This window comes from Nycticebus coucang, chromosome 21, assembly GCF_027406575.1.
Source record: "Nycticebus coucang isolate mNycCou1 chromosome 21, mNycCou1.pri, whole genome shotgun sequence".
In the NCBI taxonomy this organism is placed as follows: domain Eukaryota; kingdom Metazoa; phylum Chordata; class Mammalia; order Primates; family Lorisidae; genus Nycticebus; species Nycticebus coucang.
In genome coordinates this window covers 2,953,650-2,979,173 of record NC_069800.1, presented here as the reverse complement: position 1 = coordinate 2,979,173, position 25,524 = coordinate 2,953,650, and the positions used below count along the sequence as shown (strand labels likewise).

The 25,524-nt window shown below is 40.7% G+C and overlaps 1 protein-coding gene across 3 annotated transcripts in view; it reads right to left on the bottom strand.

The window, feature by feature from the left end:
• LOC128573573 (leucine-rich repeat-containing protein 37A2-like) overlaps positions 1-25,524 on the bottom strand; it is a 116,101-nt gene that overhangs the window by 62,298 nt on the left and 28,279 nt on the right. The window contains exons 2-3 of one of the 3 annotated variants that reach the window (XM_053573828.1): positions 1,053-1,201; positions 284-372 (exon numbers count right to left, since the gene is read on the bottom strand). In XM_053573828.1, coding sequence (XP_053429803.1) covers positions 284-372; positions 1,053-1,073 — 110 coding nt within the window. In that variant the 5' untranslated portion in view covers positions 1,074-1,201. Of the gene's footprint in view, positions 1-283; positions 442-1,052; positions 1,202-25,524 lie in introns of those variants that run through there. The other 2 variants (XM_053573827.1, XM_053573830.1) reach the window with 2 other exon arrangements.

Sequence of the window (25,524 nt, the reverse complement as noted above, 5' to 3'; positions counted from 1 at the left end):
TTGAAGGATCCCTTGAATGAAAAGATCTGCAATCCACTCACAAATGTCTCCAAGACTGTTTGTTTCAGGCCGAGACCAATTTTCCCATGAACCCTGAACAAATGACATAAAACAACAAGACAGACAAGGGCCTGACATGAACTATGTCTATTAGTCCACACTTACTCTCACATTTCTATACGCTCAGAACCAATACACACACTCATACACCACTCAACAGACTCAGAGGTTGATCAGACCCCCCACTTCCACCCAAATTGTGGGATCCCCAGATGGATCTCACCTTGTCTTGGACGTCTGCCTGTGTAAGTGCCTGTTCCTGCATGCCAGTTCCTCCCTGTGTTTGACTCCCTGAAGACTCATCAAGGGGACCTGGAGGATTAGCAGAAACCACCAGGTGCATCTGAACTCTCCCTCCCAAGGTGGTCTCATCCATCTCCACCAATCATCTTGACTAGATTCTCTGAGGCTGTTTTCTAAACTGTTAGAGAAAAGGCTCAAAAGCACCTGTGAATGGATAGGGGGGCATCCCACATGAAAAGCTCATCACTCAAGTTCACAAAGGGTCCTAAGGTGTTCCTTGGAGAACTCTCTCTGTGGAAAAATATCCTTCAAATGTTTGAAAAGACAGATTAGGGGTGAGTCTGGTTTTGGTGATGAAAACACTATGTTGTAAAAAAGCAAAAGTACAAACTAAAATATATTAACTAAATGCATAAGACATAAATGGAACAGGAATGAACTAAAATATGTAATTTTGTGTAACTGTGGTTTGGGGTCCCCATCAGCATCCCAGTGTTCTGTGGGAGCCCCCAATGGGCCAATAGCTCAGTAACCCAGGGTTACTGCTTCTGACAGGCCCAAAGCCCAGGAGTTTGAGGTTACTGTCTCACAGGTTTACAGGACCAACCTCAGGCATCATTCTTGAGGATAGAAATCAAAGTCCCTTTTCACCTGCCCTCTGAACCCCAATTTCCCTGTGGACTGAGGCCACATCAATGATGTCTCAGCAGCAGAAATGTCTTGCTGTCTCTGGCTGGGCTAAAACTCACCATTGGTTTTTCTTCCAGCATTTTCAGGGGTGGGATGCTCTACTGACACACGCTTCTGACAGTCTCTGACAGGCCAATAGCCCAGCAACCTGGGGTTCCTGTCCACAGCTCCATCCCCTTTGGCTTTCCCTCAGAGGTTCCTAAAGGCTCTACACAACTCACAACAAACAAATACAACAAACAGTTATATATTTTCACAGTGGTCTACAAGAACAAATAAGCACAACAAGAAATGTACACAACAAGTCGTTATACTCATGTTTGCAGACACTTGGCGGATACAGGTGTTTAAATTTCTTCCCTCCGGAGGTGGACTTTGGCAGAATTTATGAGTGATTGTCAGCTTTTCTCCTGATTGCACTGGGTATTATAGGTTCCCTGGAAAGTTTCCAGGGGGCTTCTAACGAAAGCTCACCCTGCAGGCCGCCTAAGTAGCGGCAGTGTCAGTGTCTGGAGAACCTCCCTGGAATCTCTAATATGTTATGTCCAGGAGTCCCCTCAAAGACCACACCACCAGACAAGTCAAATTAAAGAGGAGAACTTTTATTGAAGAGCCGGCTGGCAACTGCCCCAGTGTCTTAAAATGAAGTTTCTGAGTGCAACCCTGAATTGAGTGAGGCTCTGAATTTTATAAGGCAAAACTTTTCTAGGGGTCAAGCATGCATAATTCCAGAAGCGAAAGCAACAGAGAGTGAGGTGTGTTAGTCAGTTTATTAGGCTATGATCACAAGAGCACTTAGTAATTTATTTTCACAAAAAAATACAATCTACAATCTCCTAAGGTAATGTAGGGAGGGGGACTCGCAGGTGAGGGTCAGAAACAACATGATCAGAAAAAGGGATAATCACCAAGGATATAATCACCAGTGTAGTTAGTAACTTACATCACTAACAATTTTAGAGGAGTGCATTCATAGTTATACAATGGAGGGATACAGAAGAGGAACCGGTTTTGAAGGTAATGGAACATAACAGAAAAAGAATAAACAGTAAAGTGGAGTCAAACTTGCTCTTTTAACATTCCCATATCATATACTGATGGCATGAAGACCACCTTAACACCAGAACATAGGATGTCGTACAAGTCTGCTAAAATGTGTACACAGAGGAGGTTCCACCCAAATAGAGAGTCCTTTAGCTTTCCCACAGTTATTCTGACTTTAGTTATTCCTACGGGTTTATTTGGAAAAAAAAAAAATCAAAGCATTCATTTCTTTGTTGAAAAGTCAGTGGTGAATTGGCACAGAATTCTGTGTAGGTCATGGAAGGGAGGACTTCACTAAACTTTGAAACAAGTTGTATTCTTTCTGACTTCTCTAGCATATACTTGATATGAGAATAATGCCTTAACACATTTGCTTTTCCTCTGTGTAAGGATTTTCTAAAAAACATTCCGGAAAGCATTTTTTTATCAAGGCTCTACCATGAGTGGCTGTCCGTAATGGAGAAAAGCAGCGACAGACAGAAAATTGAAAAAATTAAAAGGTAATTATTTTAACATTTATGTATCAAAAATTTATTTTATACCTTACATTTTATAATTTGTCTACTAAAAGTCAAAGTTATATTCATGGGCACCAGGTTAAAAGTTGGCTTCTATTAGCTTGTCACTGTCATTGTTTTCTCACTAATCCTATAAGCATGGAATGCTTGAACATTGTGCCCCTTCTGTGTACCTGACTTTTAATGAATAAAAAGAGCTATTATTAATTAATTCACTAACTGTTATGTGGGTCACTATGAAATTTTTGAGAGACACAAAAATGAAGAAATGTAAAATCTCTACAGACACAATCAAATGGAACCCTGCCAGAAACCCCAATAAGACTTGCAAATTGAAACTTGCATGGAAGAGTCAGAAAGGGGAGTCAACTGTGGTTTTTGGAAGTGAATTAATGCAGCATAACACAGGCTACAATTTATGATGTTAATTTTGGTAAATATCAAAGTAATTAAACAACTCTATTAATTCATGAACTGAAGTCATAGAGAGAAAATGACTTATTTCCTCTTCTCAAGAAATTCAGTTTGGGAAAGATAGATAAACCAAGAAATTACTGTTAGTGCAGTATAATCTGTCCTATAAAAGAGATATTTACAGAATATTGTGGGAACAAAGCAGAGAATCACTCAGCTCAGCTTCTTGAGACATGTCAGTAAAAAAGGGAGTTGTACAGTGTCAGTATGATCACAAAAAGTAAATTGTTTCTTCTCATGCCAAGGGAAATTTTGGGACCAATTCAATAGTCCTTTCTTGGATATATCCTACATGATAAGAGAATAGAAAAGAAATGTTTATTTACTCTGACTAAAGAGTGTGCGTTCTGTGAAAATTCAGGACACTCATTATCATTTACGTGCATGTTATTGTTTAGTATAGATATTTTTCCTTGAACATCTTTTAAATATGAATTATATGCATACTTTTGGGGATTGTTGGAACATAGTACAGATATTGAAGATACCAGAAACTAAGCCATGTGGCATAATCATAACTCCACTTCCATTAGGGTTTGGTGTAAGCCATTTAGATAGCATCAAATTCTACATATTTGTTTGGTCATTGTTCACAATATCATTTATCTATATTTATAATACACATATCATTCATATATGTATGTATCCTATGTACCATTAAAAGATAAATATTTTTTAAAAGGCTATGTTGGCTCAGACCCTGTAGCTCAGAGGCCAGAATGATGGCCACATACACCGGGACTGGCAAGTTCAAACCTGGCCTGTCCCAAACAACAATAACAGCAACAACAACAAAAATAGCCCAGCATTGTGTTGAGTGCCTGAGGAGCTTCTTGGGAGCCTGAGGCAAGAGCATTGCTTAAGATCAAGGCTGTGCAGTTGCTGTGAGCTGTGATGCCACAGCACTCTACTAAGGGAGACATAGTGAGACTCTGTCTCAAAATAAATAAATAAATACATACATACACAAATAAAAGAAAGTGAGATAAAATAAAATATTATGTCTCTCATGAAAATATGAAATAAATGCATATCAATGCTTCTGGTTAAATTAATAATAAGGAAATCAGTAAGATAGTGTAGCCATCTTTATAGATTGCACATTATGAAACCTTACGTATTTGAACCAAATGGAGCCAGAAATACTGAAATAAATTTACAAAATGATGCAAATATCCCCCTTTCTACCAGAGCAAGGGTTCAGAGAAATCTGTTGACTCTCTACCAGACAGAGTTTTCAATTCTTTTGCCATGTTTTATGTACACTGCTAACAGTTATCTTCAAATGACAGAGATATAAACAGTCCTGGTTGTGAAAAGGCTTTGGGGATCCCATAGTATCCCCAAAGCGTTTACTAGATGCCTTATTTTATATAGAATACACCCAGTAATCTTTTGGTCCATTTGAAAGTCCTGCATAATTCCTCATCAGAGGAATTATACTTCTATTCAGACTATTATGCTGAAGAAAGTCTTTTCTGTGATTTGTACAACAGGAGTCAGACCAGCTTGTTTTCCTCAGGTTGCAGATTCTTTTATTAAAAAAGCAACAATCATAAATATCAGCTTGTCCATGTTTTCTGAGTAGGAGTAATACATTATTTTGGTAAATAATCAGGTAAAACACAACTGTAGCCCAGAATGAAAGAGTAAAGAGGAAAGTGAGGAGAAGGAAGGGAAGAGGACGTGTGGAGGGTGGGTAATTGGTGGAACTTCACCTAGGGTGTATATTGCAAGGGTACATGTCAATCAATTAAGAGTAGAGTATAAATGTCTTAACACTATCATTAAGAAAGTGAGGTGAAAGTTATGTTAACCAGTTTAATGTAAGCATTCCAAATTTTACACAAAATCAGCACATTGTACCCCATAAACACATTAATGTACCCAGTTATGATTTAATAAAAAAAATTGTTAAGAGATAAAAAGAGAGAGAAAAAGAAAAGAAAAAAAGAATCTTTTAGCAATTACCAAATGAGAATAGTAGAAAAGAAAGTAATGAAAACGTGACACATATGTAAAAAGTGATAGAAAGGAGGTAAGATTTGGCTCGGCATCCTGTTGCACAGTGGTTATGGCGCCGGACACACGCACTGAAAGATCCAGGTTTGAACACGGCTTGGGCCAGCTAAACAATGGCGAAACACCTGCCAAAAGAAAAGGAAAAATGCCTGGGCATTGTGCCAGGTGGCTGTAGTCCCAGCTGCTTAAAGGGCTGGAGCAAGAGAGTACACCCTGAGCCCAAGAGTTTGAGGTTGCTGTGACAACTGACAACTGATACTGCAACACTCTACCCAGGGTGACATAGTGAGGCTCTTCCTCAAAAAAAAAAAAAAAAAAAGGAATGAGGCAATATTTGGAACAAAATCAACCACAGAAGATGGTGGAGCAGACAATGAACTCTCAGAATGGACCGGGTGGTCTTTACAACTGGGATTTGGTTCTTCACCTAGAGACAGCATTTCTGTGTTGCCAGTTAAAAATAAAGGAGCAATTTAAAATTAATTACTGTTTAATTTCATCAGAAAGGTTTTGGTGGGTTGTGGTTGAGAGTAATCTAAATGTTGCAAGATTTACCTAAGCTTCAGCATATTGAGCTAGTTTCAGGAAAGTATTTCATGAAGGGTATTCGTTTTTAAATGACACTTATCTGAATTCTACTACGTTTTCATTGTGTTGTGAAGACAGTGTATAAATATGCCCCCCCCCAAATCTCCGGTGTGTCTTTTCTCATTGTCTCCCTGCAGTTCTCACTTCATTGGGTTCCACATTAACTGAAACTTGGGTATCTGAGCTGGGTTCCTATTTGCCTTGTACCTCATGCAAAGTTAGTGTTGCCTGCCTTTACAAGATTGAAATAAATTGCCTTGCTTACCGAGTACATTTTTCTGTATTTAGGCTATTAGACCAGCTACCAAGAGGAAACGTTGTGCTCTTAAGGTACGTGTTCCTGGTCTTAAGTAATATCGCTGAACTCTCCATGGCAAATGAAATGGATGCTTTACACTTAGGGGTGTGTATGGCTCCAAGTATTATTTGGCATCCTTCTGCAGGCAGAGAAGAAATGGGCTCTGCAGAAAAGGTAATGAAGTTTTTGTATTATACTTGCTGGGGAACTGAATCACCATTTGTAAAGGAAATGGAAGGTATTTAGTCTTAAAGACAATGTCTTATAGAAGTTAAATAGAATACACTTTCTTAAATTTCAGTTTACTATATAAAATGCAATTTATCAACATGTTATATGAAAATAAATGCTTCTTTTTTTTATACGTTAATCAGCTTGTGGAATTTGTGATAAAAAACTGCCGCAACATCTTTGGAGGACACGTCACTGCCCTGTTTGGAGAGTCATCCAGAATATAAAATACTCAAGAAAAACCCTCAGGTACTGTCAATAATTGGGTTGCTTTTTGTGAAAAACTGACTCATGTCTATGAAGATGCTGGCACAGTTGTTTTCTTCAAAGCCATGCAAGCTGAAGGAAAGCAAGCCTGGTATGTGGCTCAACAGAGCCCTGGGTTTCCCATCATTTCTTAGAAGGCCTGCTAACAGGTCAGGGTATTTAACAGGATGGTAGGGTTAAATAAGGTGTGTGATAAGCTCTTAGTTTTCATAAGTTATCAGAGGCAGCATGCTACAGTAGGATGGTTTGAACTTTTTTTTTGAAAAATTAAACTTTATAAGAAATTTTTGTTTTTGAGATAGTCTCTCAATTTATCACCCTCAGTAGAGTTCTGTGACATCACAGCTCACAGCAATCTCCCACTCCTGGGCTTATGCGATTCTCTTGTCTCAGCCTTCCAAGTAGCTTGGGCTACAGATGCCCACCACAATGCCCAGCTAAGGAATTCTAATATGTGTAGTATATATTGTTGAAACTGGAATAGAAATCTCAGAAGTAGTAGAGGCAGGACTGATGTTCTTATTTTTCTTTTTTCCGCTCCCTGATTCTTGAGACACTTCTCAGCATTTTACTGTGCTATGAGATCATTTGACAACAATTTGCATTATTGGCAGATAGGCAGATGTTAAAATCAAAGACAAAAGAAACCTCCAGGTTATGAATTCCTATATCACTAGCTGCTAGTTATGTTATCTTTGGCCAATTGTTCTATGCCACTGAGCATCAATATCTTAATCTAAAAAATGTGGATGAAAGATTATGATTACTGTAAATATGAAATGAGGTAATGGATATTACAGAAACTTGAGCAAAAGAAACTGATAGACTTAGTCAATGGATTTCCCAAGAGTAAGCTATGTTTAACATCCAGCAACCCATGTTAGAAGGTACATTATTATGCAGTACTACGTATATGGAATTATTTTTTTTACTTTTATTTTGTTATTACCACTTAGTCTAATGACATTTTCATTGTTTGGGAAAATTTTGCATAGAGAAAGACCATTCATCAGGACCTAAGATAAATCTAGTACATCTCAACAGGCATTTCCCATTTTAACACCTGTGGTAATATTGTAATAGTTTCTTTATTGGCAGTAGGAATTGAAATACATTACCTAAAAAGACAATAAAACTAAGGATTATAGTTCATTTCTAAGGAAATATGGGTTTATTTGTGCTAAGTACGAGTGTTAATCCTGTTTGATTTTTTGACAGATACATCTAGCATTCCAGAGAGCAATGCTTCCTCATATGAGAGCTTGAAGAAAAAAGCGACTGTGCTGCTGGCCACAGTGTGATGAATCAAAGAAAATGCGTCCAATTGAAGGGAAGCATTGACTCGCTTATAATGTCTCTGGACTCTGGCCTTGATGCCCTTGAATTCTAAATGAGCTTCAAGGCCTCCTGTATGACTTTTAGTTCAGGTGGACCAGCCTCCTAAAGACAAGCCGATGGATGTAACAATGTGCAGAGATATTCCACCACAGAATCCTGCCAAGATTCTGTCTGGCACTTGTCCACAGCTGCATCATATGTTAAAAAAAAAAAAAAATAGAAAATGCTGTCAGCTGTCCTGTATAAGCTCCACCTGATCTACAAGGCTAATTCTATCATATTAACAGCTGTGGCTCACCTGTTGCCCTAGTTACTTGGGAGCTGATTTCCCAGCAGAAACTTTGTAGGCCAGATGAAGAGTTCCTATCTTTAATGCACTTCAACAAAATTTCTGACAATGTAGCATTCTTTAACCTGCAAACTACAGTTCGTATTTGATTTAGGAATCAAATCTTCTCCTGATATGCAAACAAAAAGTGAAGTTGAATAGCTCCTATCTTGAGAAAATACATCTAACTTCCATGAAGAAATCAAGACTTAACAATAGGGGGAAGTGGGAAAGGGGGGATAGGTAGAGGGAGGGGGATCGGTGGGATCACACCTTTGGTGCATCTTACAGGGGTATTTGCGAAACTTGGTAAATGTAGAATGTAAAGGTTTTGGCACAGTAACTGAGATAACGCCGGAAAGGCTATGTTAACCACTGTGATAAAAATGTGTCAAATGGTCTATGAAGCGAGTGTATGATGCCCCATGATCATATCAATGTATACAGTTATGATTTAATAAAAAAAAAAAGCAGTGTAGACCAAATAGAAAGACAATGTAAACAAAGGCGTGCAGGTGGGGGGGAAACTCTTACAACAAGTTTCACGATTGGTGACTAGATTGGTGCAGCTGGGATGCAGGCCTGAGGGAAGAAAGGGGTGGTGAGGTTGGAAAGGAAAGCATGCTCTAGGAGAAACCAGAATAAATCCAGGAAGAGAGAATTAAGCCATTTCCCCTCCACAACCCTATAAAGAGAGATAGGCTTTGGGGGAAATAAGCACTTTGGGTTTGTGATTTAGGGAGGCAATGAACTTGCCTCGGTAGGGGAATTCCAAATGGGTCTCGACTGAAATTTGATTTAACGCAAGGGAGTGGAATTGTTAACCTCACAACCAAAGCAACACATAAGATGAGCTCATGTTTGAGGGGACAAGAAGATGCCCCCTCATATTCTTACCTAGAATTTTTCCTCTTTTTTCCTTAATATAATTAATTAGTATTGACTTTAAGTGATAAAAATCCAACCCAAACCAGCTTAAGTCCAGAGAGCTATAAAATCGGCAGGAAACCCATCTTAGGCATAGCTAGATCAATGGGCTCAAACAATGCAAGAGGACCTGGCTTCTCTCCACCACACCCCTGCAGTCCCTTCTGTTGGCTTCAATCTCATGTAACATGTGGTGGCACTTGGTAGCTCTTGGTTTACTTTGGGGTGGCAGAACAGCTGCCTCGGTGGCAGGCTGACATCTCTGTGGTTCCAGTCACCTGGTCCAGAGAGATGTCCTTGGACCAGAGGAACTGGTTCAAGGACATGCATGCAGCCCAATGGAGCCACTGAGAAGCAGCAAAGCATCTCAGTGCTCCATAGTGGTTCCCAGTGGGCTCCATGCTCATTCTGTTCTCAAAACAATTACTGTGGACAGGAAGAGTCAACACTCATCTCTGTAAAGACCAGTTTTGCATCTTCCAATCCTTAAGTAGGAATAAGGTCTCACCCAGACCATACGTACTAAGAATAGGATTGTAATGAAGACCAAAGTTAAAAGGAAAAAGGGTATGGGTATTTTTTTTTTTTTTTTTTTGGTTAGGCAAATAACCCACATCTGCATACTCTCCTTTTCCTATCATTAGAAAAATAAATAGAGAATTAGCTGTTAGTCTCACATGCACTCGTTGGGAACCTGGGACAGAGACTGGCTAGTTACTTGCCAAACTCATTTCCTTTCCTCTCAAGCGCTTGGCCAAACTCCACTTCTCAGCTTCCCTTATAGCAAAGAATGCCCTAGTGACTGAGTTCAGCCCAACTGAGCAAGGGCGGAAGTCATGATAACCCCTCTCAGGCTGGGCCTGATACATCATCCCAGGAGACCTCTCTGCTATTACATCCCCCAGGAGACCTCTCTAGGTAATTTCTCCCCTCACATTCTTTACCTTGGCTGAATGATGAGGACTCTAGGGATGAAGGGGAGGACAAAACCACAGGAGTATAAGAAACTTGATTCCTTGAGTGACCACACAAAAAGCCACTCCGTCAGGAAGTGTGCTGTGGAAACAGAACTACCCCACATAAGCATGAAGTAAAGTTATTTTAAGTCACAAAATTTAGAGTTTGTTCCAGCAGCTCTTCTTAGCTTGTTAAATGGCCTTGTGGAACTTGGCTTGTTGGGTGTCTGAAAACATGATACTGTGTTAAAACATCTCTCTTCCTCCACATTAAACAAATCATAAAGGGGATCGACACACAGGGATGTATATAAATGGCATGGAAGTAAGGAAAATTGGAAAGACAAGGAGCTTGGGGAAAAAATAAGGTAGATTTCTTATGACCCAAGGTTCAAGGAAAGTCACGTAGAAATGAACAGGGACTTTTGGAAAAAGGTGATTGATAAATACACAGTCCACATGCCCACCTCCATGACAAGAAGATGGGTGCCATTAATTAATTATCAAGAGGCCACAAATACAACACCAACAAGAAGAAAAAAATAGCTAATGAAAAAAAAAAAAAAGAAAAAAATAGCTAATGTTGCAGTAAGAATTGCCTTGACAAAAGGTGCTCTCTTGTTGTTGACCACATTTCCACTATAGCCACTGGGAATGAAAACTATAATTGGCACTTTTATAAAAGACAATACATAAGAAAGGTGAGATGAGCATACTAGGGTTGTGGATACAGGTCCCTGTAGTTAGGAAGTAAACACTTTTTAAAAAAAGAAGAAAAACGTTTGCAAAACATAGAGAACAAGAGGAATTAGCTGGTATTCTCACATGCACTCATTGGGAACCTGAGACAGAGACTGGCTAGTTACTTGCCAAACGTGAGGGTTAGTGTAGGATAATATTTAGAAACAAACTTATCCTACATCAAGCACACAAAGTAAATTCAGTGTGAGTTTAAAATGACATGCTTTTCTTCCAGAGGCTTAAGACGCTTGGACCCCCCTGGGTTACTCACAGAGTTAGGCTCTTTGGAAAATTCCTTAGGCCTTTTCTCTGAAGCAGTACACCCCGTGAAGCCTGAGATCCAAGGGCATGCCGCCCTTCCTCAGAGATATGGGCCAGAGGGTTGACATATGTTAACAACACACTGTCAGAGGTCTATAGGTGCTCTGCCCTGAAGGAAGGTCACAGTCGTTACTTCATACTGAGTAAACTGAGTGAATGCTTGAAGATAACTCTGTTCCCCTATAGCTGTTTTTGTCTTTGTGCCCTGCTCAGAAAACTAGTCACTGTTTAGAGGAAGAGATTTACTACACAAGTGGTCACATTGATATGGTAAATTTCCTTTCAAGTTCAAATTCAGCTAATAGATAATGGATTAGGTGTGTACCTGACTGGAAGAGTATAAAACTTAAACGTGGAATAAAGAATTTTGCTATATGCCATCAAACGGTGTATAGTCTGTTTCTTGACTTAATAATTACAGGAGCGAGTTTACACCTACAGCAAAGCTGCTGCTCGTTCGCACCTCGGTTCACGCAACAGTTAGTGGTACTGATGAAGAACAATGCCTTATCTGGCAGGGCCTGTGGCTCAGTGAGTAGGGTGCCAGCCCCATATACCAAGAGTGGTGGGTTCAAACTCAGCCCCGACCAAACTGCAACAATAACAACAACAAAAATGCCTTATCAAAGGAAAAGTTAAGAGAGATTATCTTAGCTGTGAATTTAACAGGAAGGATGTTTGATTATGTTGAGAAGTGGAGAGGAATTTATGCTCACATACTGCTTCAAGGAAATAGTAGCACAAGACTCCCACAATGGAACCTTAAGAGAAAGGTAATACTCTGAAGCATGGATCATGACAGTATGTTTATTAGAAATGAAAGAACATCACAGTGGGGGGGGGTAGGGCTTTACCTTAAATATCTGTTCCTGATTCTGCTAGGTATTCAGGATAAATCTATGTTATCTGTAATTCTATACCAGTATGTTTAAGAGTAGATGTGATCTTTTTTTCTTTATGATTTTTTAAATTCTCCTTACTTTTATAATATAGACAAACAGAAACTTTAAGTAAGCTTAAGTAAGAAAAGATTGAGACAAGAACAAAAAATTAGCGGTTAAAAAAAAAAAATCAATTCTGGAGTCAAAGAACCTGGTTCAGATCCCAAGTCTGTTACTTACCAGCTAAGCTGAACAAAGGACTGAATTTCTATTTGCCTATGTACAATAGAGATGAATAATACCTATGTAGGAGGGTAAGATGTTTAGCAAAATATCTCAAAAACAGTGGCCACTAGGAATGTATTAGCTTCTTCTACTATTATCTTATTTCTTATACCTTTTCTAGTTTTTCTTCCAGAAAAACCAGCAGGAGGGGGGCAAAAAGGAAGTCACATTTATTGAACAAGAAAGAAACATCACACATAGTCACAGAATGTTAGAGAATGCTAGATATTCTCCCAATCGTTTCTTCTCCTTCCTGGAAAATATAGCTAGACTATATTTCTTAACCTCCTAGCCTCCCTTATTACAAGATATACCTATGTACAACTGAGTTCTGGCCAGTGGAATTCACACAAAATAATATGTACCACTTCCAGGTATGGGCAATCAATACCTTCCCAAGCCCTCTTTCCAAGGGCTCGATGTAGGTAAGCTCAGTGACCCTGCTGAAGATGGCGAGGGCACAGGATGGATGCACGCAGGGTGTCCAAATTACACCTTGAAGGAGTGCTGCCATGAGCACACATTTTGGGACTTCACACAAATGAGAAATAAATGTATTTCACATCTAAGGCAGTATATTTTTAGATTCATTTTTTATAGCTGTTAAGTGATCCAATCTAATACAGCCAAGCTTTTTACCTATCATCTCATGTTTAATCCTTATCACGATGTCTTGAAATAGATGTTATCCCAATTTTACAGCTAAAGGAACTAAAGCTCACAGAAGTTAAGGAACCATCTTACCCAATATCGTGAATGCAATAAATGATAGGGCCAGATTTGGATCAATCTGCTCCAAAACTCATGACTTTCTAGTCTGCACACAGCCCTGACATGTGGAAAGTGGCCTCTCCTTCCTCACTCATTTACCCCTTCACTTCCCAACCGGTGATACTTGAGTCCTTAAACCCAAATTTTTTTTTTTTTTTTTTGTCCCCCATCTGTATATCTACTTTGGGTGATCTAGGCTGATGTATCCCAAGCATATTTATCTTTTATATCTCATTCCATCCACATATGAGTCCATGACAGGGAAACAGTTCAACTTAGTCCACCCATTATGGGAGACGGAATTGTAGCAGTTTCGCAACTGGCCACAGAATCAGAGATAATGAATAGTAGAGCAGAGGAAAGGAGAGGGAAAAAAAACTCCAACCTGCAGGAGCTGTACAACATAATCCACTGGAATACGTAAAAACATCAGAACTTGTTTCATAATTATTTGCTTTGTCCATCCTTTAGTTTCTTTTTCTGTGTTTTATAAACATGTAAGATGATATGTTAATTTATAAACAAATGTTATTGATGTATTGTCAGATTTTTTTCTGATAGTAAATAATAAAAACACGAGTAACATTAAATTTGGGCAGTAAATTCCTACTTCTTTGCTTCCTTCCCCAAATTTAAAACACTGCATTATGGAAAACAAAATGACAAAAACAACAAACAAGTCTGTAGAGACATCTCTCTGCCATCACAGGAAATGGATTAATTCAACTAAAATCAAGTGAAACCAAGTTTTTACAAAAGATTAACTCCTTTTGATAAAATGGAGATTTAAACTAATGTATATTATACCTGGGTCACTACAAAAGTGTTGAGACAGACTTGTGTTATGGTCCATTATTTCACTTCAAAGAAACACAGTCAGAGTCCTTTCTGATTCACCTGTGCAAGCTTCAACTTGGTGGCTTACTGGCGTTCCTGGCAGGGATTCATTCCTTTCTGTCCACACAGATCTTATGTATCTGTATATCTCAAAACTTTTGTAATGACTCAACATCTCTGTCTTCAGATATAACAAAAAAGAATCCAACAAGTTGTAACCGTTGTCAGACATAATTTTGTAGAAAAGGCAGAACTATAAAAGGAAATTTTCTGCTAGAAGCTTAAACAAATTACTTACATATTTTTTAAGACCTAAATTGAAGTAACAAATACCCTGTGTACATTTCATAAGAAAAAAACATGCAGCCAAAAGATTTAGTGTTCAGAAGGGGGAAAAAACCAGAAGACCTACTTCTGTCATTTTTTTTGTTGTTGTTGCAGTTTGGCTTTTGCTGAGTTCGAACCCCCCACCCTCTGTCTATGGGGCCGGCGCTCTCCTCACTGAGCCACAGGAGCCACCCAGAAGACCTACATCTGAACAAAAAGGACAGGGAAGCAGGTAAAATAAATGGATGATAAAAAGTCTAACAACATTCAAAAGGCTTGTTGGCTGATCACTTTTAATCACCTGCCAATATGAAAGGACTAGGAAGAGTTGGTGAACTGACTCCCCAACGACATGAAGGTCCTCTAGTCTCCACACAGCGCTGCCATGAAGGAAAGGAACTGAAGTGTTGTCATAAAGGCTGCAAATAAAGAAATCTACCTCTGTGGAAATTTTCATGTGGCTCTGACAGGCAGCCTTTAACAACAATTCACTTCTCTTAGAATCTTAGCCCCTAATTTAAAAGGTCAGTTTGCTCATCCTTTCCAGCAATCTCATAGGGTTCAGATTGAAAAAATAATGAGGTTTATCATCAGGATCTCTCCTCACCAAGACAGGGCAGCTGAAGCCAGTTTAAACAAACAAATCCACAGTGATTTTTATAAGGCTGCAAAAATAACATTCTCATGGGAATTGCCTTTGCTCCTTAGCAATCTTATCTACTTCAGTAATCCGTTGCAGAGTTTTCCACAAAGTCTTGAATGAAACAAGATGAAGATAGCAAGAATAAACTTACGGGCAAAATGTTAACCTTCCCGTGACTGCTGCCCAAATCACCTCAAGGTGGCTGCCCCAGGAGGCACACCGTTCTTTTTCACTATCTCAGGAACAAACTTGCTAATCAGCCCGACTTGAAATGCTACTGGGTGGATCTGCTTGCTCGAAAATTTACGGTCTTTTCTCTCCTGCCCCACTCCCTAGAGGGCATGAACCATAAACTTCAAAATGCAAAACTGCAAGCGTCACGTTGCAGGTTTGTTTCCAACAAATCAGGTACATGGCGTTATTTGTTGAAATACTACAGCTCCCGCCACAGTAAACTAGCGGGTCTTCCCGTGCAATTAAACGACAGTTATACTGACAAACATGTCCCCGCCCCTATGTTGACGTCAATAGGAAAACTGGAAAAAGTTCCACGAATATTCCTCTCAGGAACTCCTCCTTACAAACAAATCTCCAGCCACATCTCAAGATCCAGCCCACCGTCCTCCAAGCCGACCGCACACCCGAGGGGATCCGTCCCATTGATTCGCCCTTCACAACCTCCGCAAGCCTTTTCGCTCCAAATTAGAAACCCGGGGCAGCCACCAAAAGCCTGATCTTCCCCTAGCGCGAAGCCGCGTCCTCGCAGGAGCTCCGCTCTGCTGCAAAAAGCACCAGACTCCCCGACTGGTTCAGAGAGATTCAGGAGCCCACGTCCTCCTACCCTCACCTCCACACCTTTCATAAATAGTAAAATGTATACAGAAAGCACAAAGAGGAAAGGCACGACAGTTTTGAGTCCTCCGTTCGAGGAGAGCGAGCGAGCGGACTGGTGTCTGCGGGGAGCCCGGCGCACAGCTAGCAGTCAGAGTCCGGGGAGACCAAGAGGTTGTCGTTGCCTCTCCCAAGAAAATGGAAACCCCCGCCCTCCAGAAGTCGTTGGAAATGCATGCCACCCCTATAAACTTCCTCCACAGGGTCGGGAGAAACCCGGTACAAGGGCGGGAATCCGATCCCTGCGGCTAACCGCTGTACCCCCGCGCTTAGCACCGAGCCTGCCACCCGGTGAGCACCCCAAAAACCAGTCTGCTTCAACGCGTCTCCTTCCAGCACGGCTGTGGGCTCCTGCCTCCCCACCCCCAAGTCCCTTCAAACCTCAGCCCAACTTCACCCTCCTCTACTGAGAGCTCAGCCGGGCTATCGGAACCCCGGGAAACCTTAGAAAGAACGCCCGCGAAGAACCGCGCGCCAGGGTTGAGGGCTCACGGAGAGGGAAAAATAGCCCGGACCAGTTGGAGGAGCTGATTTTAAGGGTTCCCGAAGCATTCTGGGTTCTGGGTTCCTTGTTTTGTGACTGCCTCGCAGTGCAACAAACTTATTTTCTGATTAAAAAGGAAAAGAAAGGTCGCCGTGGGTGACTGTGGCGATGTTGGGCTCCTGCCTCCTCCTGGGTTCAGGGCGCCCATCGACCCATCTTAGCTGTGGGGCTCAGGGTGCCACGGCCCCACAGCCGCTGTCCAGCGCTGTAGGAGGCAGAGCCCTGGGAAGTCCCCTGTCCTTCTGGCAGCCCGCGAGGACCAGATCCTTTACCCCAAATCCACAAGCCGGGGCACCCGGGGCGCCCGCACCGGTGCCGAAGCTGACTCGGACAGCGCGCCTGACTTACCTCAGCACCGGGCCAGGGAGAGCCTCTGGCGCGGCACAGGCACAGTCCGAGGGTCCCAGTGTTGTGGCGAAAGCTACTTACTTGCGACCAATCCCGGTGTTCAACCCAGTGCTCTGTCTAGTGCGGCGCTCCCCTCCCCTCCTGGAGCTCCCGGCGGCTGGAAAACCCTACGCGCCGAAGTTCAGGCTGCCGGCTCCTCAGCGACGAGGAGGGGGAGACACGTGGGGAGGGGGAGCGGCTCCGGGAGGGCCGGAGCCCACGCGCTTTCGAGCTGGGCATGCTCAGTGCGCGCCCGAGGGAGGTGCCTGGGCGCTGCACCTGCCAGGCGCGGCCGGGGCAGGCGGACCCCCGTCCCCACCCGCGAAACTGGAAAAGGGCTCCTTGTTGATCCCCAGGCTGGTGGCGACCATCAGCCTGGTTCCCGTACAGGGACGTAGAAGGTTCCATAGAGGGTGCTGCTTCAGCGGCTGGGGATAATATTGAGGCGATGTCGCCTTCCTTTGCAACCTGAGTATGGGCACAAGGAGGCGCGACCTGCCCGGGTACCTAAACCTCTGGCCTCCGAGAGACGCGGAATTCCGGAGATCGTTCAGGCGCTCTTGCCAGGGAAACAACTATTTCTGCTTCTAGGCTGCCAAGGCTGAGCCGGGGTTTGGGTGGGCGGGTGGCACTGAACTTGAGAAGCCTGGAGAGGGAGCTTTCGAAAGGTTTTACCTGCCTGTAGTCAGGCAGAAGACTCTGTCAAAGAGACTGCGTTACCGACGCAGAGACTCACACACAACACAACTGTACTTTCAAGTTGGAATGTGTGTGCGCCAGAGGAAATGGTTGCGATAGAATAGGTACAAGGATCAATTTGTGGTGTGTGTGGGCATATTGAAAGCCTTGTTATTGAAAAGTATGTGCTTTGGTTGAAGACGTTGCCACGGACATTCTACAGTATGACTCTGTTACCTTGCAGAAATGGCTCCCTTCACCCCAACTCCAAAACTCAGGGTAATGGTAGAGATTGGCAGCGATGCCACAGCCCCTCACCAGCGCTGTAATAAGTGACTCTGACAGGCGGAGGAAAGCCAACCCAGTGGAACTCATCTGGAATGCATTTCCAGCAATCCCCAGAGGAACCGGGGCTTCTTTTCTCTGGGAAAAAGCCCCAAGGGTTTTGCTGAACACGAAGGTCTTCCTGCTCATCGCTCAGCAGTTCAGAGCTACATAAACAACTTCTGACCATTTACATAATCATGTAAACCTACCCTGACATCTCCATTATGCGGAAAAGATGTTAACTGGAAAACTATTTTTCAACTACTGTAGTAAGCAAACCTCCAACTCCTACAAATGATGTATATGCAGTAGTCTTGTTAGTTCACACAGTGTCAGCTTTGTTTTGCGTTTTGTCTTCTGTGTGTTTATTTATTTTTTAGTTTTTTATTTTTGTGTAGAGACAGAGTCTCACTGTACCGCCCTCGGGTAGAGTGCCGTGGCGTCACACGGCTCACAGCAACCTCCAACTCCTGGGCTTAAGCGATTCTCTTGCCTCAGCCTCCGGAGTAGCTGGGACTACAGGCGCCCGCCACAACGCCCGGCTATTTTTTGGTTGCAGTTTGGCCGGGGCTGGGTTTGAACCCTCCACCCTCGGCATGTGGGGCCGGCGCCCTACTCACTGAGCCACAGGCGCCGCCCCTGTGTGTTTATTTTTAATTAATTAATGTTTCAAAATTCCTGTTCGAGAACTGGGCAATCACTCTGTTTGATCAGACGTGATGATAGGTATTGTTGAAATGACTCTCATGACTGCTGAGATTAGTGCTAAGGAGAGGTGTGTTGTCATTTTATTTTCCAGATTTCCAGATTACTTAAACTTGAAGATTTTAAGGCTTTTTTCCCTCTCCTTGTCTGATGTGTTGCTCTAATACAAGCAATTTATAAAACTGGAATGTTGGTAATATGAGAGTTTTCCATGGTAAATAACTTCTTAAGATTAATAGTTTCCACTCCATTTGAAGGCTTTTATGCTCATGCCAGAACCATGACTTATACTATCTGTACTGCGACATTTTTTAGACTGATTATTTTTCTGCAGCTAGTTAATTATAAGTAAGTATATATATAATTTTTTTTTGTGTGTGGTTTTTGGCCGCGGCTGGGTTTGAACCCGCCACCTCTGGCATATGGGACCGTCGCCCTACTCTTTGAGCCACAGGCGCCGCCCTATATATATAATTTTTTTAAAAAAGTGTATTAAAAATGCCTACCCAAGAGTTCTCCATAAGATATTCCTGGGGAATAGTCATACTTTTTTTTTTTTTTTTTTTGTAGAGACAGAGTTTCACTTTATCGCCCTCCGTAGAGTGCTGTGGCGTCGCACAGCTCACAGCAACCTCCAACTCCTGGGCGTAGGCGATTCTCCTGCCTCAGCCTCCCCAGTAGCTGGGACTACAGGCGCCCACCACAACACCCGGCTATTTTTTTGCTGCAGTTTGGCCGGGGCCAGGTTTGAACCTGCCACCCTCGGTATATGGGGCCGGCGCCCTGCTCACTGAGCCACAGGCGCCGCCCGGAATAGTCATACTCTTAACATACTCAGGGAAAGGGTGGTATTTTAGACTGGACACAAAATTTCAAAGAATAAAGTGAATACAGTAGGCTGTCACATTCTTTCACTAGAACTATAAACTGAAGCAATTTTAAAAGTTTTATGAAGATTTCAAGCAAATTCCCCTAACTGTATTTCTAATTTTTAAATATAAATATTTTCTTTTCATTCTTCCCATTAACCTTTATTTTGTATTTACTATATTCCAGATACTGTATTCCGGTAGGTTCTGGGAAACTAAAGATGACCAATATTTGCTCCACAGTTCACCAGGGAGTTAGGAAAATTGTGTATCTGGAGAGAGATTTTGGTTGTGTTGAGGGGATTTGAGTCAAACATAATTTGGGAGGACTTTTTTTTTCAGTCACACTCCTCCACAGATCAGATGCAAAACGTATCAGTACTCCCCCCAAATTTCCCCCAGAACAGACACCAGTTTAAAATGCAACCAATAATCCAGTCCCTTTCTTCCATCCTGCAGGGAAGAAGCAATGCTCAACTGTCACCTCTGCCAAGAAAGAGAGGCTCTCATTGAAGCTCGCAGGATTGGAGAGTGTTCCTAATAGAATCATCCCCTGTCAGAGGATGGAAATGGTTTATTTTGAGAACACCATCCTTACACGTGTGTCCTGACATATCTGGGACCCCGGCTGGGTGTCAGTTTCTTGCTCAGAGAACCTATGATTGGGATTCTCTGGAGGAAATGTTCCAAACGAATTAATTAACGCCACCAGCGGAAAGTTCAATACCACTGCACTGAGACCCAGCTCTGTATCAGTGCATGAATGAATTACCAGTACTCATGTAATTTGCAAATAATCATCATTATAATGCAATAGAAAATTTCTCTAGCCCATTTAAACTGAACAATAGCTCAGCAGAGAGCTGCAGGAAGCCCACCACACCTTCCAAAGTATCTATTGACAGACCTATGTGAAGTTTTACCTCCAGGTCTTTTAATAAGAGAGTATCTGTGTGGACACAAGGTCACCTCTTTGATGCATTAAACCAATTGAATGAGGTCTGATAACTCTTAAGGGAAATCAACGCTGAAAATGCTTTTGACTTTGGGGAGACATGGATGGAATACTTCATCAGATTTTACTCAGCATGCAACAGTTCTACACACTCCACAAAGGGCATGTCTCAATCCCTTCCCCTTCCCTTCCCTTCTTTATTCCATCTCCAAACAGCCTGGGGATTTAGTGGATGTGGATTTAATATAAGAGGTGGAAAGAGGAAGAGTATCATAGAAAAAGAAATATGCCTCTTCTGATCACAACTAACTTGATTTGATTTTCTCCCTATTCCTGGCATGCAGTGGGATTGAACCAAATCCATAAACACCACCCTCTTTGTTCTAAATAACTTGAATAAGGTCATGGACTGGCAGGGATGACTGTCAGATAGTCTTATATTAGCTATATTATATATATTCAGATATATATATATATATCTTCAGTTGTAAGATACATGTTCCTGTATCTTATCCCCATTTTTTAAACATAGCTTCAAATTTGCTTTAGTCAAGTCGATAAAGCAATGATTTTATAAAATGTGTCAAGAAAACTTTGCATTGAGATTCGAAATGGAGTACAATACAATAGAACTTAAGTAGGGATTCCAGATCAGCCTTCCAAAGCTCCTCCCCTATGCAATTGTTTTAGGTGACTTATTGAAGCTTGAGCTTCAAACTAAGGACATCAGAATCATAATGGCCGCTTAGTGGGATAATGATAATTAGCACACAGAAGCACAGTTAATTGCCATGAAGGTTGTGACACAGACTGACAGACTGAGTCAAAGTAAAATAGAATTATGATGCCTCAGCCAAGATGCCTTTATAAACAAGGCTGTGAGACTCCAATTCAAGTATAATAAGGTGGAATTAGGAATCAGTTTTTCTCTCATCCACCTTTTTCCAGATATATTGGATTATTTACACAAAACCTGAAAATAATAACTCAAATGGTCTTTACTTTGCAGAAGTATTTACAGTTGATATTCCTTGTTCTCACTAGTTAAGTTCTATAAAGTCACTTCAGACACAATTGCTCCAGGGAAATTAGAGGGTTAGGTTCCTAACAGCCTCTGGGTGACAAGATTTTTTTGTCAACCAATAAAGACAGTTTCTTCAATATATATTTTTGATTGATTAACATTGAGCTCATGGCTTACAGCATTGTAAGTAACCCTTGCCTGAAGAAAACTTATCTAAGATACGCGTTTTCACTGTAAGGCACATCACAGCTTTTTGTGGTTAGGAACACTAGACAGCACTCCAGTACTATGCATGAGGACATTTTAAACATCAAAATCTCAAATAAAACAAAAAAACCCACAAAAATTGGATAACTGCTAGATATCCGGCAAAAAGCAAACTTTTTTTTTTTAATATGTCTAAAGCAAACTTAACAGTGTGAGAACTGAACAAGAGAGCAGACAATCACTCTGTTTGATCAAAGCTGGGAACGTGTGTATTGGGCAGCTTAAATTTGTAATTTCTCTATGCGTGTCTACAAGTGTCTACTCTGGAGCCTTCACCATTGACTTTGAGGTTAGAAATAAATTTGAGCAAATGGGCAAATTCACAAAATACGGATCTCCAAATGATGAGGATCAATTATACCAAATGTCTCCTTTACATGGCTAGCCACCTCAGCCCAGATCTGACAGGGATTCATTTATGTATACACAATTTACATGCAATCATTTTAGGAAGACAGTATTGTGGGAATAAAAGGTATCTTTTATACGGTCTTCTGCCAGCTTCCTCATATAAATTGCATGCCACAATCACATGAGAATTTTTTCTACTTCAGAAAACCTCAAGCGGATTTTGGTGATTTTGTTCTTGCTGATCAACTTTGTAATTCATGCACTTGTTCACAAACTAGGACAGGTTCAAGAACTAAAGGAAGGATTATAAAAAAAGAGAGAACTTAGTAAAGTAAGAAGTGTGTGTTTTTAGGAATTGAGAAAATTTGAGTTCTAATCTTGGCCGCCAAAACAACATGATCTTAGATGAAAAATACAGATTGACAATTACCTGTACAGAGGAAATCAAGCTATGGATTATAAAGAGTCAGGTTCTACATATCAAATTTTTTACTCTGTTATGAAGACTTTGAAATTAAATGGTTTGTATATGCATTCTTTGAGCATATTGTTAGAAATTCAGATTTGAGTGGCTCAGCCTGTGTTAGGAGGTCGATAAGATACCCTCCTACCCTGCCCCAGGCTGGACTTGGTGACTGACAGCTGTAATCAGAGCACTCTGGGAGGCCAAGGTAGGTGCTTTGGTGAGCTCACAATTCAGCCTGAGCAAGAATGAGTACCTGTCTCTCCTACAAGTAGAAAAACTAGCTGGTGTTGTGGCAGGTGCCTATAGTCACAGCCACTCACCTGAGGCAAGAGGATCACTTGAGCCCAAGACTTGCGATTGCTGTGAGCTATCAGAATGCCACGGCACTCTAGCCTGGGCAACAAAGTGAGAATCTGTCTCCAAAACAAACAAACAAAAAAAAGGTGCTCCCCACCCCCAGTGATTTGTGGCTTCTGATATTTGTGCCCTTATTTAATTTCTTTCCTTTTATATGTTGACTAGACTTATTATTCACTGAAGGGATGGATATCACATCCACGATGGGCTTGCACAAAGACTGTGACTTCCATTCTGGGTGCTGTCTGTTTCTCTCTTAGAATGGCAGCTATCATGTTGGAAACATGCTCCAGTAGCCACATTGCAAATACCAAGGCCTGCCAGCAATCCTATGAATGAGATTCAAAGTAGATATTTTGAAGTCTACCAACAGCTCACAAGGAAGCAGATTTTATAGTCCCAGTAAAGCCTTGAGGTGATTGAATCATTGGCTGAGTGCTTGATTGTAACTTCACGACTGTTAGCCAGAAGCACCCCATTAAGCATAAATAGTATGTATCCTCCAGAACAACAAAAGCATTGCGTAATTAATGCTTGTTGTTTTAAATCCCTATATTTCATGGTAATTTATTTACATAGCAATAGATAATTTATACTTCCCCCAAGATATTTTGATATGGACATTTTACAAATAAGCCAATTGATTTTGACTCAGCTGGTTCATAATCTACTCTTTATTAAGCCCTGGAATTTGGAACTACAAAGAAATCAAAGAATTCATCAAATCATGTATCTTTTAATTTTATCTCAAACAACTGATGCCTCTATTTACATAATAATAATTACATATTTTAATATTTTTCATTTTTATATACTTTTGGGGGGCACAGAGTCTCACTATGTCACCCTTGGTAGAGTCATAGCTCACAGCAACCTCCAACTCTTGGGCTTAAGAGATTCTCTTGTGGGTGGCGCCTGTGGCTCAAAGGGGTAGAGCACCGGTCCCATATGCCGAAGGTGGCAGGTTCAAACCCAGCCCCGGCCAAAAAAAAAAAAGAGATTCTCTTGCCTCAGCCTCCCAAGTAACTAGAACTACATATATACAGTTTTAGTATCATTTTTAAACACAATGTGTCCTGCCTTTTTCCCCATCACTAAATCGTTTTCTACGCCCTAATTTTTTAAAACTGCTGAATATTTCTTTTCAGAATATACTTCAAATTACTTAAGAATTTCTATTATTGAGCATTTAAATTGCTTGTGTTCTGTGATAAATAACTCACTGATAAATATAGTGAAATGAAATTTTACATATATCCTTAATTTTTTCCTTAGAATAAATTCCTATAATTTGAGCTCTTAGGTAAAAAACAATTTTGCTTATTCTTAATTATTAGATTCTTTTATTATAAACAGCTGTAATCTTCAACAATTAGAAGAGATAGGGGAGGGTTCTAGGCATTATTCCCAATACCCTCAAAATAATGTGGTAAATGTTAATAAAAGAAAATTAAGGGTAAATTCTTCACATGTAACAACATAGCAGACAGTTTTAAAAAAAAAAAGAATAGTTATTCATGCTCTAAGCTCAATAAAGTCCCAACTCTGTTATTATGGAATTTACAGTAGTGCTTTGAAGGAAACATTCACCAGAGGCAAGAATGTTGCAAGGGCAGGATTGAATTAAAGTCTTAGTTGGAGTCAGGTAACAAAATCCTCTGGAAATTTCTCAACACAAATCTGATTAGAATCATAAGCGCAGAGCAGCGTTTCTAAGAATGTTGGGCTGTTGCACTGACAAGATTCTCATGCTATACTTTGCAAAGCCCAAACTCACTGAGCCACAGTGCTAACCAAACCTTTGTCTTAAACACCAAGCGTTTCACTAGTGAAAATAATCATTCACCAGCAATAATAATCATCACTGTCTTCAGTTATGCCAATTAGCAAAGCTTCCACCCTTCAGTTCTATCCAGTAGATCCTTGATATTAAATACAGTGAATTTAATCTTAGGGGAGTTTTTGATAAGAAGCCTATAGATGCAAACCGTAATTCTGACCTCTGAAATATGTATTCTGGATTAGAGAATTGCAAATGTTAACCAGTAGCAACACTAGTATAGGTAAAACCCAACACACCCAAAAACACGCACGCAGCCATCATCCATACTTCACACTAGATAACAGTTTTAATTAAAGTAAACATTATATGGAAATTTATACACATTTTAAATATGAGATCTATTCATTTTGCCAAAGTTTGCACCAATTTGCTCTTTCATCACCGTTTTCATTGCCTACTTGCTAAATATTATAATTTTACTTATATCTTTTCTCATTTGTGGCCATGACATGTTTTTCTTTTCCATTTCTTTTATTACGAGTGAGATGAAAGTTTTTTGTAAGTTTTTGTGTTACATGCATTTTATGAATTACCTCTCTGCATTCTGTGTTCATTTGTTTGCGTGTTCATTTTCATACTACAGATTAGTCGAACTTTTCAGTATATTTAAGATAATAAACTTTTATCTATTGCAGATTTTCTTTGTATTTTCCTTAAACTTCAGAAATATTTGGGCCTGGGCACAGTGGCCCATGCCTATAATCCTGGCACTCTAGGAGGCCGAGATGGGTGCATTACCTGAGCTCACAGTGAGATTCTATCCCTAAAAATAACCGAGCATTGTGGCCAGCACCTGTAGTCTCAGCGACCTTGAAGGATGAGGCAAGAGAATCGCTTGAGCCTGAGGGTTTGAGATTGCTGTGAGCTGTGATGTCACAGTAACTCTACTGAGGGCAACAAAATGAGACTCTGTCTCAAAAAAAAAAAAAATATATATATATATATAGACCCATTTTACATTTTTATGTAATTAAATTTATCAGTTTTTCCTTACATTTCTCTTTGATGTCATATTTTTAAAGTATTTTCTTAGGTTTGACATCCAGAATGGTAAAGCAGGGCATTCAACA